Source organism: Setaria italica, chromosome IV (assembly GCF_000263155.2).
Source record: "Setaria italica strain Yugu1 chromosome IV, Setaria_italica_v2.0, whole genome shotgun sequence".
NCBI lineage: Eukaryota > Viridiplantae > Streptophyta > Magnoliopsida > Poales > Poaceae > Setaria > Setaria italica.
In genome coordinates, this window is record NC_028453.1 from 16,985,712 (window position 1) to 17,000,754 (window position 15,043).

At 46.4% G+C, this 15,043-nt stretch overlaps 1 protein-coding gene across 1 annotated transcript; it reads right to left on the reverse strand.

Annotated features, from left to right (window-relative positions):
• Positions 1 to 420: 420 nt before the first annotated feature.
• On the reverse strand, positions 421 to 14,688 carry LOC101760010 (adenylate isopentenyltransferase-like). Its single transcript, XM_022826094.1, is given in 2 exon segments — positions 421 to 954; positions 14,371 to 14,688. Coding segments are annotated over 2 exon segments (852 nt in total).
• Positions 14,689 to 15,043: the final 355 nt, after the last annotated feature.

The following is a 15,043-nucleotide window of genomic DNA, read 5'->3' on the forward strand; positions in this document are numbered from 1 at the left end:
AATAAATATGAATGAATTAAGTACTTGCATCTATTCTGGTGAAAAAAGTTGATATTAGTTAGAGATTAGAAAGTCCAATTTCTTGCATCTACTTACTATGCATGTCTTAATTATGTATCCAATGAATTAAGTACTTGCATCTGTTTTGGTAAGTACTTAATCCATTGGACTTTCTAATCTCTAGCTAATATCAACTTTATTCAACTGATAGAATATACTATTATTAATAGTATGGGAAAACCCATCTGCTCAGGATACATAATTAAGATACATGCATAGTAAGTAGATAATGTCAGTCAAATAGGTTGTCTCCCCATGTATATAAACATACACACCATTAACAGTAGGCAGCAACACTACAAGCAGATTGTTACGGTTGCTATTATTATAAATTATAAGACATGCACAAGAGGAAGAAGCTTAGAAACCATTAAAATTATTGCAAAACTCACTTATAGCATTAAGTGCAGGTCCACTCACATCGTGTTGCCATGCCTTAGCCTCAGCCATCTGGTATGATCCATTGATATGCGCCCGTATGGTTTCTGTGGCATCGAGAGAAAAAATAGGCCATCCCCGGACATCAACCATATGATGAATCTTTGCATTCTGCGCTTTTGCAAGAGCTTGTGTGTTATCTTTCATTTTGTCTATAGCATCACAATAGCTCTGGTGCCCCATGAAGTATTTGCCTAACTCTTTAACACCGATGGCCTTGCCCAGTCCAGTTTGCTGAACAAAATTGCTAGATGCATCAAAATAATCTTTCAGCTCCTTGAACAAACCAGCATCCACCATTTCATCGACATGGTGATTGAGATATTCATTAAGAACAAGTTCATTAGCATGGATCCGAAGGAAGCAGCATTGAAATCACAAGGATGGCCAATAATTGGCAAGCGCAAAAGGATTAGCAAGTGAGGAATCAAAGTAGTCAACAAGGAGTCCATGTATGTGTTGGCGCTAGAAATCGGCCGATGGCCTTCAGCGTCGGACACACGACCCGGGAGAATCTGCTTAGCTCTTGTTCGGGTGATCGCCCTGGTGCAGTTCAAGCAGCGTGCCAGTCAATCTGACCTGTTGATTGACAAGGAAAGAAAACGTATTAGATTCCAGCGGTTTCGATCGGCTAAAGTTCCGATCTATCTCGAAAAGCGTATCAGCAAATCGGCCGATTTGCTATGAAGATGACCGGCCATAAAACAGCCGATAATCACGCAGCGATTGTAAAGAAACTATAAGAGCAGACTAAACAACGCTACGAAGCAACACTTGAAATACATCTAATTGGCTGTATGATGATTGATAAAAGAATAGTGATAAAGCCGACAGCTCAAATCTCAAGGTGGATAACTAATGATAAAACTAGAACAATAGATAAAACCTATAATTCTAGTAAATATCAATAACTGGTGAATAAATCTAAACGAAACAACAGCGATGCGCCTGAAGTTAAAGCTTAGATATTACTCGATAAACGAAACTTACAGAATCGGCTGGAGATCGTGTTGATGTAGCCCTGCCAACCCGTACGAACTCGTGAAAGAAAAAGATGTATTGGCGAAGTCGCCGACTTGAAAAGTAAGGTACGAGGAAAAAGTAGATTGTTTGTATTGATTGATGTGTTGTTTTACAAATCTCTAAATATGGCTATTTATAGCCTGTTACAACTGATTTCCTAACCGACTGGGATCTATCCTAATTTTAAATGAAAATGAATATTTACAAACACAACTCATATTGGAGTTGGTTATTGTACTCCCATAGGCTAATCTTTCTCTATCTTCTTTCTCTGACCCACTTTAGGCCCGTACTGGCCCAATCGCTCCAGCCTTCCAACCGGCCGATCTCCATCAACTCTGTTTGCCAAAACACTGTAGCGCCAATCGGCCGATTCCCACTTGTAGCACCAATTGGCCGATTCCCAACCGTAACCTTTTAATCCACCGCATCGGCCAATCCTTTCCTCCCTTAACGCCGATCCCGTACGTGTCAAAATCTGGCGTCAACACATGCCCCCCAGTTTCGGACTAAAACATGAATTTTACTTCGAAATTCTTTCTTAACCTCTCCTCCAAAACAAACGCAGCAAAAATCTCCTTCTGTTCCGCGGTCTTCTACCTGATGATTGCAATCTTATCGAATTGGGCGCCTGAGACAACCGCTCCCCCGAAATTTGTGTAGACGGCGTGGTGAAAATCCCGCCTTTACCCCTTCTCTCGGACTGTCTTTAAATACTGGCATGCCCTGCCACTTTTTCTTCACAAGCCCAGTAACTTCCTTCCCGACGCATCAGTTTTCATCTTCTCCTAGTGCCCTTTTGGCTTCCAACTGCATTCTCCGGCGATTCTCCTTTCATCTGCATTCCACTTCATCTCCTCAATGGCGGCACCATCAGCAACTCTACCAGCAACGGAGGCTCCGCCGGCAGCTCCATCAATGGTGGCAGCGGCTCTATCGGCAATAGAGGCTCCGCCCGCAACTCCATCAGCGACAGTGATTCCACCGGCGATCCTATCAGCGACGATGAGCTTCATCCCAGAGGTAGGCATCCGAAACTTTTCTTTTTTACCGCTCATGCATTTTTTTAGATCCATTCTTAGTTCTTCCCTTTTTACCTTTTTTAGGCAGTCAGACACCAAATTACCATCCGCCTTTCCGAAGCTCCTGGTCTCATCTGCTTAGGCCCTATGGGGAACCTAGACCCAACCAATCTGATTAACTTAGAAACCCATAGAATCCCTTTCAAGCAGTCACCTATGGATTTGGACCAGTGGTCGGGCACCTTTAGATCTTGGCCGAATGAAACCCCCGACTGGAAAGATTGGTACCAAAGAATGGCCAACTCCAAGAGAGTTCAATGGGATGAAAAGAAAATCAGCCAGTGCATCAACTTATCCTTGTCCTAGATGGAAAAGAATGAACCCTTGATGATAGCAGCTTCTTATTTCTTGTCCGACGCACTCAATGCATTCCTTTCTGGACACGGACCCATGACCCCAACTCTGGCTGATGTCGTGATGCTAATCGGCCTCGATATCTCCTCCCCTAATACACCCTTTAATTATCTGGTCAAGCCGACTCATCGGCTGGAAACAAAAGGAATCGGCGGGTGGAAGGGGTACATCAACATGAACAAGAGGACCGGGACAATTCAAGAGAGAGAATACGCAGCCTTCTTGATGATGTGGCTAGAGAAACATCTTTTCTGCGGCAGAGCAGTCGGCCCTTCTTCCAACACACAAGCCCTGGCCAAAGCTCTGTCAAGAGGAGCAAATGTTCCTTTAGGAAAACACCTATTGGGATCGGCCTACCACATGATGCACCAGATCGGCGTCAAGCTGTCAAAGGGAGAGCCGATTGGTAACCTTGGTGGCCCCTGGTGGTTCATCACCCTCTGGCTTAATTTGTATATGAGTAAGATCTCCCAGCAACAGATAGAGACCAAGACATTCCCCAACATTGAGTAAGAGGAAAACCCCACCATACGGCACCGATGCACCTCTTTCGGCGAAGCAGCATCATCTTTCCCTGGTTGCCAGTTTACCGCCACCCAGACAGTTGAGTACTTCAGATGTTTTTACAACGGTTTAGTGAAGAATCTACCAGTGGGTACCCATACAAGAGAACAGAGCCGCTTTTTGAGCTTCCCTTCTGTTATGATTCAACGTCCAACACCTTTGACAACGACCTCACGGACGCCTTGATCAAGCTAGGGATTTTACCAGCGAACTTCTTCTCTGGGAAGGATTCCCCAACTTATGAGTTCTACAACCCATCAGTTGCAGCACGGCAATTCAGCCTTGGTCAGCTATCGATTCATGTTTACTTCGCTGGCCGTGCAAAATTTCGAGATGCGCTTACCAAGGGCCTTGACTATAATTGGCTGTGCGACTTAGTGCCCAATTCCAGCACCATTGACCAGACCAATTGGACAGTAGCTCCTTTTGCTGTTCAATAATTCAAATTATGGTGGGCAGAATGGAAGCAGCATCTCTTTTGTGTATCCCCCGCGACATATTGCAACGATCTGGACCCTGACAACATCGACCCGAATGCAGCGGTACTGCTCTTTCTCAACCGATTTCGATGCCATTTCCTTTTTATGCTAAAAATTTGCCACTAACTCTTATTTTCTTTTATAGTCCAAGAGTCGACTTCCTCCAACGCGCAGCCGAAGTGGTAGGCCGATAGAGAATTTCTACCCGTACACACCATTCCCACTCATCGGCTCTCATGCTCCATCCATTGAAGACATTACCACTGGCCGATCAAAACAAATGTCGAAGAAAACTTCTTCAAAGAAGACGAGCCGCCAAGTGCGCGCTCGTATAGAGTTGGCCGATCAATCGGAGGCAGCATTGGCTGAATCTGTAGCTGTGCCGATTCTGCCGATTATCGAGGAAGTCAATCCCCAAGCTGCTACAGAAGTTGGAGCGGCTGCTGCATCATTGCTGGTAGAAGCCATCCAGGTAACTCTGTATACCTTACATCCTTATCTATCGATATTAACTTCTTCTTTCTGTCAGGCTGCGCAAATCACCCTAGTACAATCTCCGTAGCAATCGGCTACATTTCAGACGGAAACCGGAACACCAGCAATTCCACCAACTAAGGTAAAGAATCTTTTAGTTCAATTTTTTGATACTCAACCAAAAGCTAACCGATTTTGATGCAGATTACCCTGGACACATCGATTGTACCCTTCCAACAACCATCGGCCAGGCGACTCACAAAGGTATGGTAGTCATGATATGCCGTCAGACTTAATCATTTGTATTATACTTATGAAAACCCACTTCTCGTACCTTTCCAGGAGGCCGGCCCGAGCAGGGCACCAATAATCATCAAATCTTCCTCCTCTGATGAACCGGTCATGCCAGTTCCTGAGCCGAGGGTAGGACTCCCTCCAGCGCAAGTAGAAGAAATTCGCCTCAAAGAGGTAAGAGACTTGTCACCCGAATCGGCCAATTTCCCATTACCGACGGCTAATCTATTTTTATTATTTTTTATTCTTTCGCAGGAGTAAGATACTCCCAACAATAGTCTTTTGTCTTTCGTGATCGCACTTTCTGATGACGAGGAGGTTGCTTCACGTTAAGTCACACTGAGCTCAATCCCCGACAACATCTGCGCCAAGCTTGAGAGCATACGGACCCTCCTCCAAGATGATATCGGCCGATTAGTGGAAGACGTCTCGCCGATTCGGCAGCTCTTCAGCGATATCAGAGGCCGAGTTCCTGAAGAGGCAGAGGAAGCTCTGGCACCTGCCACATACATTGAGTCGATGCGGATCCCAATGTTTAGGGCCTTGCGCGACATGGCCGATCGCACCAAACTAGCAAAAGCCCGCGAGGAGGAAGACTCCTGCAAGCATCAAGCTCAAGAGCTGCATCAACGAATCAACTTCCTTGAAAGCTCTCGCCCAGATATCGTTGGTGCCATAGATTGCCTCAAACGTCGAAGAGCAGAGCTTGCTAAGGAAATGGAGCGGGTGACTAAAGCCATAGCCGTTGAAGAGAAAAGACTCCAAGACCTTCCCTCTGTCATCGCCGAATTGAAGCAAGAGGGACAGAGCCTGGCCCATGAAGCAATCAAGCTCCCTGGATCGGCCGACGACGACCAGCGAACTTTAGACTCGGCCAATCAGGTTAGGCAGCGAGCGATTGCGGCCATTAATGCCCTTCTTGGGTAAATTGTAAAAGTACTAAATGCCTTGTAAAAACATTAATGTCTTCTTGCCGTTGACGTGTGGATTTAAACCTGAACCATCCTTTGCGGCAGCCTTTCATTTATTAACACTTTTACTCCGATGGGACGCATCTTACAAACCCCTCGCCCTGTTCCTTCTATAAGTATGAGGCCCCGTATCGTTTCCAAAGATGCTCACATCGCCTATCCTCTTTTCCTCCAGCGACTTGATTCACATACCCTAGACTAGACGTCGAGATGTCTTCTTCATCTTCTTCCTTCTCTTCCTTCTCCGTCAACCAGGTACGGAATCTTCCTTCATCCTCCGTTCCCCCGTTTAACATTTTGATCAATCTGTCTATGAGCAGTTGTTTGCTGATTTTCAGCCAAGACGCCTTAGTCCTGGCCTGGAATAGGCGATCGAGATCATGCACTCCAATGAACCGTTGTTGCAGGCGGACAAAGATCTGATCAAGGCTCATCATGAAGAACTGAGGGATCATGTTCCCGCTGAAGTCCAAAAGATCTGGCACCATATCGATGCCAACTGCTCCAGGCAGCCGCCAACTGAAAGGAGTCATCCACTCCCTCGCCCAGTCGCCCTCGAGAACGCCGCGGCGGGGACATCCCAACCACCTCTCGAAAGGAGCCACCCACTCCCTCATCAAGTCAAGGTTGAAGCCGCCATGGAGGATCTGGAAGAAAAGAGCATCCGCCTCTTGATAGAATTAGGCCGGATTGATAGGGAGATTAAGAAAAAGCATGGTCCATAATTGTGTTGGTACTTTTTGTTCTAAGGGTGACTTGTACCGTGTCGGCCATGTACCCCGTCGTTTGCACCGAATAATAAATCGGCCATATTAATCGAATGTTTCGTCCTTAAGGCGATGTTATCTTTGCATCGGCTATACCAACAGGAGCCAATAGGAGTTAGCCTTGTCACTTTGATGCACCCTATCACCAATTACACATCCACCCATATACTACGATAGTATCTCTTCAGATATCTTCCATTCAAGGCCCTTGTGAATTCCTCTCCTTCGATCATTTCCAGTATATATGCGTTTCCCGGAGCGCATCGGCCGATTTTATATGGCCCTTCCCAAGTGGGTGACCATTTACCGAACTTGGGATCCTTAGATCCTATCGGCAACACCAATTTTCCATACCAAGTCTCCTTGGGAGAATTGTTTGACCTTGACCTTCTTGTCGTACCACATGGCCACCCTTTTCTTGTTCTCTTCAATGCTGATCAGGGCCCTTAATCACTGTCCTGCCAAATCGTCGACCTCTCCCTTCATGAGGAGGGAATAGTCATCGGCCGTCAACTGATCTTAATGTGATGTGCGTCTTGACCCCGTCCTTAATTCCCAAGTCAATACTGCCTCATGACCATATACCAATTGATAAGGAGATATTTTAGTAGCCCCGTGGCAGGCCATCCTGTAAGCCCATAAAGCCTCGGTCAAACATAAGTGCCACTTTTTAGGTTGTTCCTCTATCTTCCTCTTGATCACCTTGATTATCCCCTTATTGGACGATTCGGCTTGGTCGTTAGCTTGAGCATAATACGGAGAGGAATTCAACAACTTAATCCCCATATCGGCAGTGAACTCCTCAAACTCTCCTGAAGTGTACATCGTCCCTTGATCAGTTGTGATGGTTTGAGGGATACCGAACTGATAAACAATGTAGTCTCTTATGAAATCGACCATAGCGGCCGATGTTATGGCCTTAAACGGAATTGCCTCCACCCATTTGGTAAAGTAGTCAGTGGCTACTAATATAAACTTGTGTCCTTTGCTTGATGGAGGATCAATCTATCCGATGAGGTCTATCCCCCAACCTCTAAACGGCCATGGTTTGATTATTGGATTCATAGCCGATGCTGGCGCACGTTGCACGTTGCCAAACTTCTGACAGTCGTGACACCCTTTATAATATTTAAAGCAGTCTTCGAGTATCGTCGGCCAATAATACCCATTATTTCTAATCATCCACATCATTTTATGAGCCGATTGGTGAGCTCCGCACACGCCTTCGTGGATTTCTCCCATTACCATCTTTGCTTCTTTCGCTCCCAGGCATTTGAGCAGAACTCCATCAATCGTTCAGTAAAACAAATCATCTTCGAGTAGTACATACTTTGTGGCTTGAAAATGCACTCACCGATCCACTTTCTTGGACGGATCCTTCAAGTAATTGGTGATCTCCTTTTGCCAATCGTCACCCGCGAGTTCCAGAGTCATGGCACCTTGAATCGGCTGATACCCGGACGCGTGTTGGGCAAGCCTATTGGCCTCTTCATTATAGTTCCTAGGAAAATGCTCAATAACCGCGGACTTAAATTCTTTTAAAAGTTGGAGGCAATCTTCGTAGTAAATCCTTAAGACGTCATCTTTACATTCAGATATCCCCGTTAATTGGTCTACGATGAGCATGGAGTCCCCAAAAATTTCCACAACGTCGGCTTTGATCTCTCTCAATAATTGATTGCCTTTTAGGATAGCTCAGTATTCTGCCTGATTATTGGTCGCGGATGCTTCTATCGGCAGGGAGAAATCATAACTTGCCCCCCGAGGTGATATGAGGACGATGCCGATTCCTGACCTGACCCCACACGAAGAACCATCAAAGTATAGAGTCCATGGAACTGGTTCAATGATAGCGACTTCCGGTCCACAATGCTGAGCTACGAAATCAGCCATGATTTGACCTTTAACAACTTTGTCCGATTCGTACCTTAGGTCAAACTCTAACAAAGCCAGGATCCATTTTCCAATCTGTCCTTTCAAAAATTGGCAACGATAGCATGTATTTTACTACGTGATCTTTGCACACGACTATGCATTCTGCCGATAACAGGTAGTGCCTGAGTTCGGTACATGAGAAATACAGACATAGGCACAGCCGCTCTACCGGGGAATATCTTATTTCGGTGTCCAGGAGTCTTCTGCTGACATAATATATCACCCGTTCTTTTCCTTCGAACTCCTATACCAGCGCCGATTCGATAGCCCGCTCATCGGCTGATAAGTATAGTTTGAATGGTTTCTCAGCTTGTGGCGGGACTAATACAGGTGGCGAGATCAGATATTGCTTGATGTCTTCTAATGCTTTTCGCTATTCTTCTCCCCACGCGAACTCCTAATCGGGTTTCGGCTTCAACAAAGGAGTAAAAGCTTGAATACTCCCGGACAAATTGGATATAAATCTTCTGATAAAGTTGACTTTGCCGATTAGGTATTGCAACTCAGTTTTGTTCTGTCAGGCCACAACCTTATTAATGGCCGCTATGATCTTCCGGTTGACTTCTATCCCGCGCTGATGAACCATGAATCCCAAAAACTGCCCGGCTGATACGCCGAATGCACACTTGTTCGGGTTCATTTTCAACCCATGCTTCCTCGTGCACTCCAACACTTCTCGCAAATCGGCCAGATGCTCTTGATGTCCTTTTGACTTGACCATGACATCATCGATGTAGATTTCTACCAGTACACCAATAAGCTTGTGAAATATATAATTCATGGCCCGTTGATATGTGGCGTCGGCGTTCTTTAATCCAAAGGTCATTACTACCCACTCGAATAAACCGAGGTGGCCCGGACACATTAAAGCCGTTTTCAAAATATCTTCTTCGGCCATTAATATTTGATTGTACCCAGCATTACCGTCCATGAATCTGATGACTTTATGTCCTGCGGCGACATCTATCAACACATCGGCTGTCAGCATTGGATACCCATCCATTGGCATAGCCTAATTAAGGTTTTTGAAGTCAATGCACACGCGCAGCTTTCCGTTTTTCTTGTATACGGGTACAATATTAGAGATCCACTTGGCGTAACGGCACTGCCGAATAAATTTCGCTTCAATCAATCTTGTAATCTCAGCCTTTATATCAGGTAGAATTTTAGGGTTGCATCGTTGTGCAGGCTGCTGATACGGCTGATATCCTGGCTTTATAGGAAACCGGTGTTCGGCAATGGACCGGTCTAGACCAGGCATCTCGTGGTATTCCCAAGCAAAACAATCTTTAAATTCTTTTAATAAACTTGTCAATTTACATTTGTATTCGGGATCCAAGCTAGCACTAATATACGTCGGCCTTGGTTTGGTGCCATCACCTAAATCCACCATCTCCAACGAATCGGCCGACGTAAACCTGTGCCCAAGCTTCCCATCTTCTCGGACGAACTGATCCATCTAGTCTGAATCTTCGGAGCCGACTGCTCGAATCGGTCGTAGGCTAAAATGGGACACTTTCAAGAAATCAGTGTCCCAAGTTCTCCCGGATATGCACTTGACATGTTCGCAGCTCGACTGCTGCGTATCGGCCGTAGCAACACTATAGGCAAAATCAGCGGTGACTACCTCGATGTTGTCACCAACCCACTGCACGAGGCATTGGTGCATTGTAGATGGGATGCAGCAATTCGCGTGTATCCAATCATGGCCGAGCAACATATTGTAGGACCCTTTGCCATTAATGATAAAGAAAGTGGTGGGAAGGGTCTTACTGCCAATGGTGAGGTCGATGCAGAGTGCCCCGCGGGCAGGAGACACGTTGCCTTAGAAGTCCTTGACCATCATGTCCATCTTGGTCAGATCTTCATTGCTTTTGCCCAGTTTCCGAAACATGGCGGACGACATGATGTTGACTGCAGCGCCTCCATCTACTAGTAGCCTGGTGACAGGTCGCCCATTGACATGTCCCTTGAGGAACAGAGCCTTGAGATGTTGTCTTTTCTCATCCTCCAGTTTCTCAAAAGTGGCTGACATTGGCTCCAAAGCCAATTGCGCCATCTGCTCCTCCATCTTTGTTGTGTCGTCTCGATTGGCGGGAGCCACGAACTCCATCGGCAAGATGAACACCATGCTAACATCAGCTGCCGATTCCTGATTGTCGCCTTCTTCATTGTTGTTTCTTTTGGGGTGCCAGACTCGAGACCTGTCTTCTTTCTTATCCACCATCTGTCTCTGCTCTTCTTCTCGCTGTTCCCATTGGCGCAGATGTTGGATCCTTCGTCTTTGAGATTTGGTCAATCCATCATGGCACCACCTGGGGTTCACTGGCTTAGCCGACGGTTTGGTGTGCTCCCAGTCTAGTTCTCTCCCTAGGGGAGTTTCATCTGATATCTTAGTGTCGGCCATCTCCTCTAGCCGATCATGTGTGCTGACTCTGCCCCCCGGTCGCTCGTGCTGGTCAATCCTGCCCCCCGGCCGATCATATTGTTCAAGTCTGCCCCTTGGCCGATCATATCGGTCAACTCTGCCCCCAGCCGATCACGCACTGGAAGGCGCCAATCCTCTTGCTCGTGCCAGTTTCTGCTGATCGGTTCTGATCCTCTGTCTCTGGAGCGAGACCTCTTGAACGGGCGATTGTCGCGATATGGACCGCTGCACTCTGGGCAATTATCAGCCGATGTCAACCTGAGGTTATTTTCCTAGCAGTGGATGAAGAACGAACATTGCCAATGATCTTTGTGTCGGCACATCATTTCTTCGCGGTATCTCGAACTTTCCTGCTGCCGCTGATATTTGTTGAGCAAGAATTGGGAGGTGATAGGTCTACACGGTCTCTCCGATCTTTCACCCTCGTCATCGACCTGTCTCTTCCCTTTGACATCTTCGATCGTAGCCTGATTTCTGGGGTCCACAATGCTGTTTTTTTTTGGCCAATTCCGAAGTCAGCACTTTGGTTTGAAGCACGTTTCTTCCCGTGTCAACCATGTTAGTGGGGAAAGGATGCTGATCGATCTTCATCGGCTTTACTGGCTCCGCCGGGACTTCGAATTTGAGTCTGCCTTGCTCAATGGCCAGAAGATTTTGCAGTCGTTTGTGTCATGTGACGTGGCATTGTGCCATTCGCAATACTTCATCTTCTTGACCTGCTCGGTCGAAGGAATGGTGTAATAAGGTGAGAGCTTGATCTGCCCCTTTAGGAGAAGTAAATCAAAGATCTTGTTAGCCCTTTGATGTGTCAAAATCGAACGCTTCTGGTTCTCTCTTCCCGAACGGGCATGATACCGGCTTTTTCCCTTTGACCCATTCTGCTAGGCCGATTTCTTCTTCTTTGTCAGATTCAGATCCCTCCAAGTACGCCACCTTTTTCTGAAAATTTCTCCGCTGATCAAAAGGGCGTACTTCTTGACCGGCGAATCGATGAACGATCTGACTCAGGCTCTCGAACTCCTGGGAAGCGTACTTCTCTTTGATTTGTGGCAGGAGACCTTGGAAGGCGATATCGGCAAGTTGCGCGTCAGTTAGGACTAGGGTGTAGCATTTGTTTCTGACCTCTCTGAACCTCTCGTGGACTCCCGCATAGAAGTATTTGTGGAACTGCTTCTCCAGGTCGGCCCAAGTAACGATGGAATTGGGCGGTAGCGTAGTGAACCACTGGAAAGCTGACCAGGACAGTGATGATGAGAACAGACGCACCCGCAGAGCATCTTGTGTGGCGTCCTCTCCGCACTGGATGATGAATCTGTTGACGTGCTTCACGGTTGAAGTGTCATCCAGTCCCGAAAACTTGGTGAAGTTGGGAACTTTATACCCATGGGGAAACGGCAATAAGTCGTAGGCAAGCGGGTACGGTGTCTTATACGTATAGGTCTGTACTTTCGGCTTCAACTTGAATTGATCTTGAATCACCTCTGCTATCCTTGTTGTCCAATCCACTTGCTGCTAATGAACGACTGGTTGAGGGATCGGTACATGTTGATGGATCTGCGGTGGGATGGTCGGGTGATGGATCAAAGCGTGCGGCGGATTTTGCGGCGACATGGCCGACTAAGCGGTTGACAGTTGGTAGCGTAGCGAATCCGCCGTCCTATCGTATAGCATCATCGGCGCCGCACTCCTGAGAGCTTCTGGAGCATCTGCCCCCCTGCCGATTTGTGACGCGGTCAGTTGATACTGTGGGACCGTTGGCCGGATAGCTGATTGGGATGGTGCTTGGATCGGAGAGCGTCCATAACTGGCCGATTGATCCAGAACAGCCACCATTGCCGGTGCCCCCAAAAGCACTGAGTTTGAGGGCAATGATTGCACGAAGGCAATCTGAGCAGGCTGAGGCGGTGCTTGTGATTGAAAGGATGGCGCACCGTTGTATCCTGTATGCATTAAAGGCAGTGAAGTGTTGTGTCCTCCATGTTGTGTCGGTATCGGCTGAGGAGCAGAGTGATATGTACCTGGTAAGCTCCTGACTGGGGTTACAATGGGCGGGGTGTACACTGGCCCCTGATATCCTTGAGCTACCCCATTGGACAGGGAACTGATGACGGCATTGCACACCGTGTTGGTCATCACTGGGGATTGGTCGATGAAGGCCTGGTAGATAGACTGTTGGATCAGGTTAGACATCTTGGCCGAATCCTCAGTGATGGTGATCTGGCGGGGAGTTGGAAGAGGAGCTTTCTTGATGGCTTCCCCGCTTCTGGTACGACTGAAAGATTGTAGGTAATTCTTCTTGTAGTCTTCCATGTATCTTGCCATTTCTTCTTTCTGGTCATCCTTGAGATCTGCCTCTGTAACCTCGATGACGTTGTCTTCGGAGATTTCGGCAGCTTTTGACATGTTGGATGTTGAAGTGTCCCACCGGGCGTGCCAAAAGTGTGTTGGCGCTAGAAATCGGCCGATGGCCTTCAGCGTCGGACACACGACCCGGGAAAATCTGCTTAGCTCCTGTTCGGGTGATCGCCTTGATGCGGTTCGCACAGCATGCTAGTCAATCTGACCTGTTGATTGACAAGGAAAGAAATGTATTAAATTCCAGGGGTTTCAATCGAGTAAAGTTCCGATCTATCTCAAAAAGCGTATCAGCAAATCGGCCGATTTGCTATGAAGATGACCGGCTATAAAACAACCGATAATCACGCAGAGATTGTAAAGAAACTATTAGAGCAGACTAAACAATGCTACAAAGCAACACTTGAAATAGATCTAATCGGCTATATGATGATTGATAAAAGAACAGTGATAAAACCGACAGTTGAAATCTGAAGCTAGATAACTGATGATAAATCTAGAACAATAGATAAAATCTATAATTCTAGTAAATATCGATAACTGGTGAATAAATCTAAACGAAACAACAGCGATGCGCCCGAAGTTAAAGCTTAGATATTACTCGATAAACGGAACTTACAGAATCGGCCGGAGATCGTGTTGATGCAGTCCTGCCAACCCGTACGAACTCGTGAAAGAAAAAGATGTATCGGTGAAGTCGCCGACTTTAAAGTAAGGTACCAGGAAAAAGTAGATTGTTTGTATTGATTGATGTGTTGTTTTACAAATCCCTAAAGATGGCTATTTATAGCCTGTTACAACCGATTTCCTAACCGACTGGGATCTATCTCTAATTTTAAATGAAAATGAATATTTACAAACACAACTCGTATTGGAGTTGGTTATTGTACTCCCACAGGCCAATCTTTCTCTATCTTCTTTATCTGACCCACTTTTGGCCCATACTGGCCCAATCGCTCCAGCCTTCCAACCGGCCGATCTCCACCAACTTCGTCTGCCAAAACACTGTAGCGCCAATTGGCCGATTCCCACTTGTAGCACCAATCGGCCGATTTCCAACCGTAACCTTTTAATCCGACATATGGGCCAATCCTTTCCTCCCTTGACGCCGATCCCATACATGTCGAAATCTGGCGTCAACAGTATGAGTGAGTTTGATCCACCTACAATGACCGGCATCAGATTACGCCTTAGAATGGAGTTTGCGGTGGCAGTGGCAATAGATTGGAAGAAGGACACAGCGAGGTCGCGGGTAGTGGCAGGAACAACACCAATAAGGTGATGAGGGATACCACATCGATCATGTATACTCACCTTATTAGTGGTAATATCAAGTCCAGCAAAAATTTGCATCTTGTCAGCATTGATCACCTCGCCACCAATTACCTTGGCCACATCAATTGATAGCTTCGTCTTACCCGTGCCTGTAGCACCCATGATTACCACGAACTTATTATCCAACATTTGGGGATAGATACATCTAAGTAAAAAAATCTGTGGAGGATTGGAGAATAAGGCTTTGTTCGTGACCGGTGACAGGGTATATGAGAAAGGGGAAAGTGCCTGAGGTCCGGAAACCTAGGTCTACATTCGGCCTTATTCCTCCCGAGGCTCACTTGTATGGTACTTACATGTGGTGAATGGACATACTACCAAAAAGGCGGTTCATTTTTTTGTATCTGTACTTGTGCACTTACTAACGACAAATTAGATTAAGCGACCATCAACAACAAATAAAAACCTGCACACAATAGTTATTAAGAGGTAAACACAATTTCAATTTTTTAATGTTTCATAATAATTAGTGGTACATATGTTT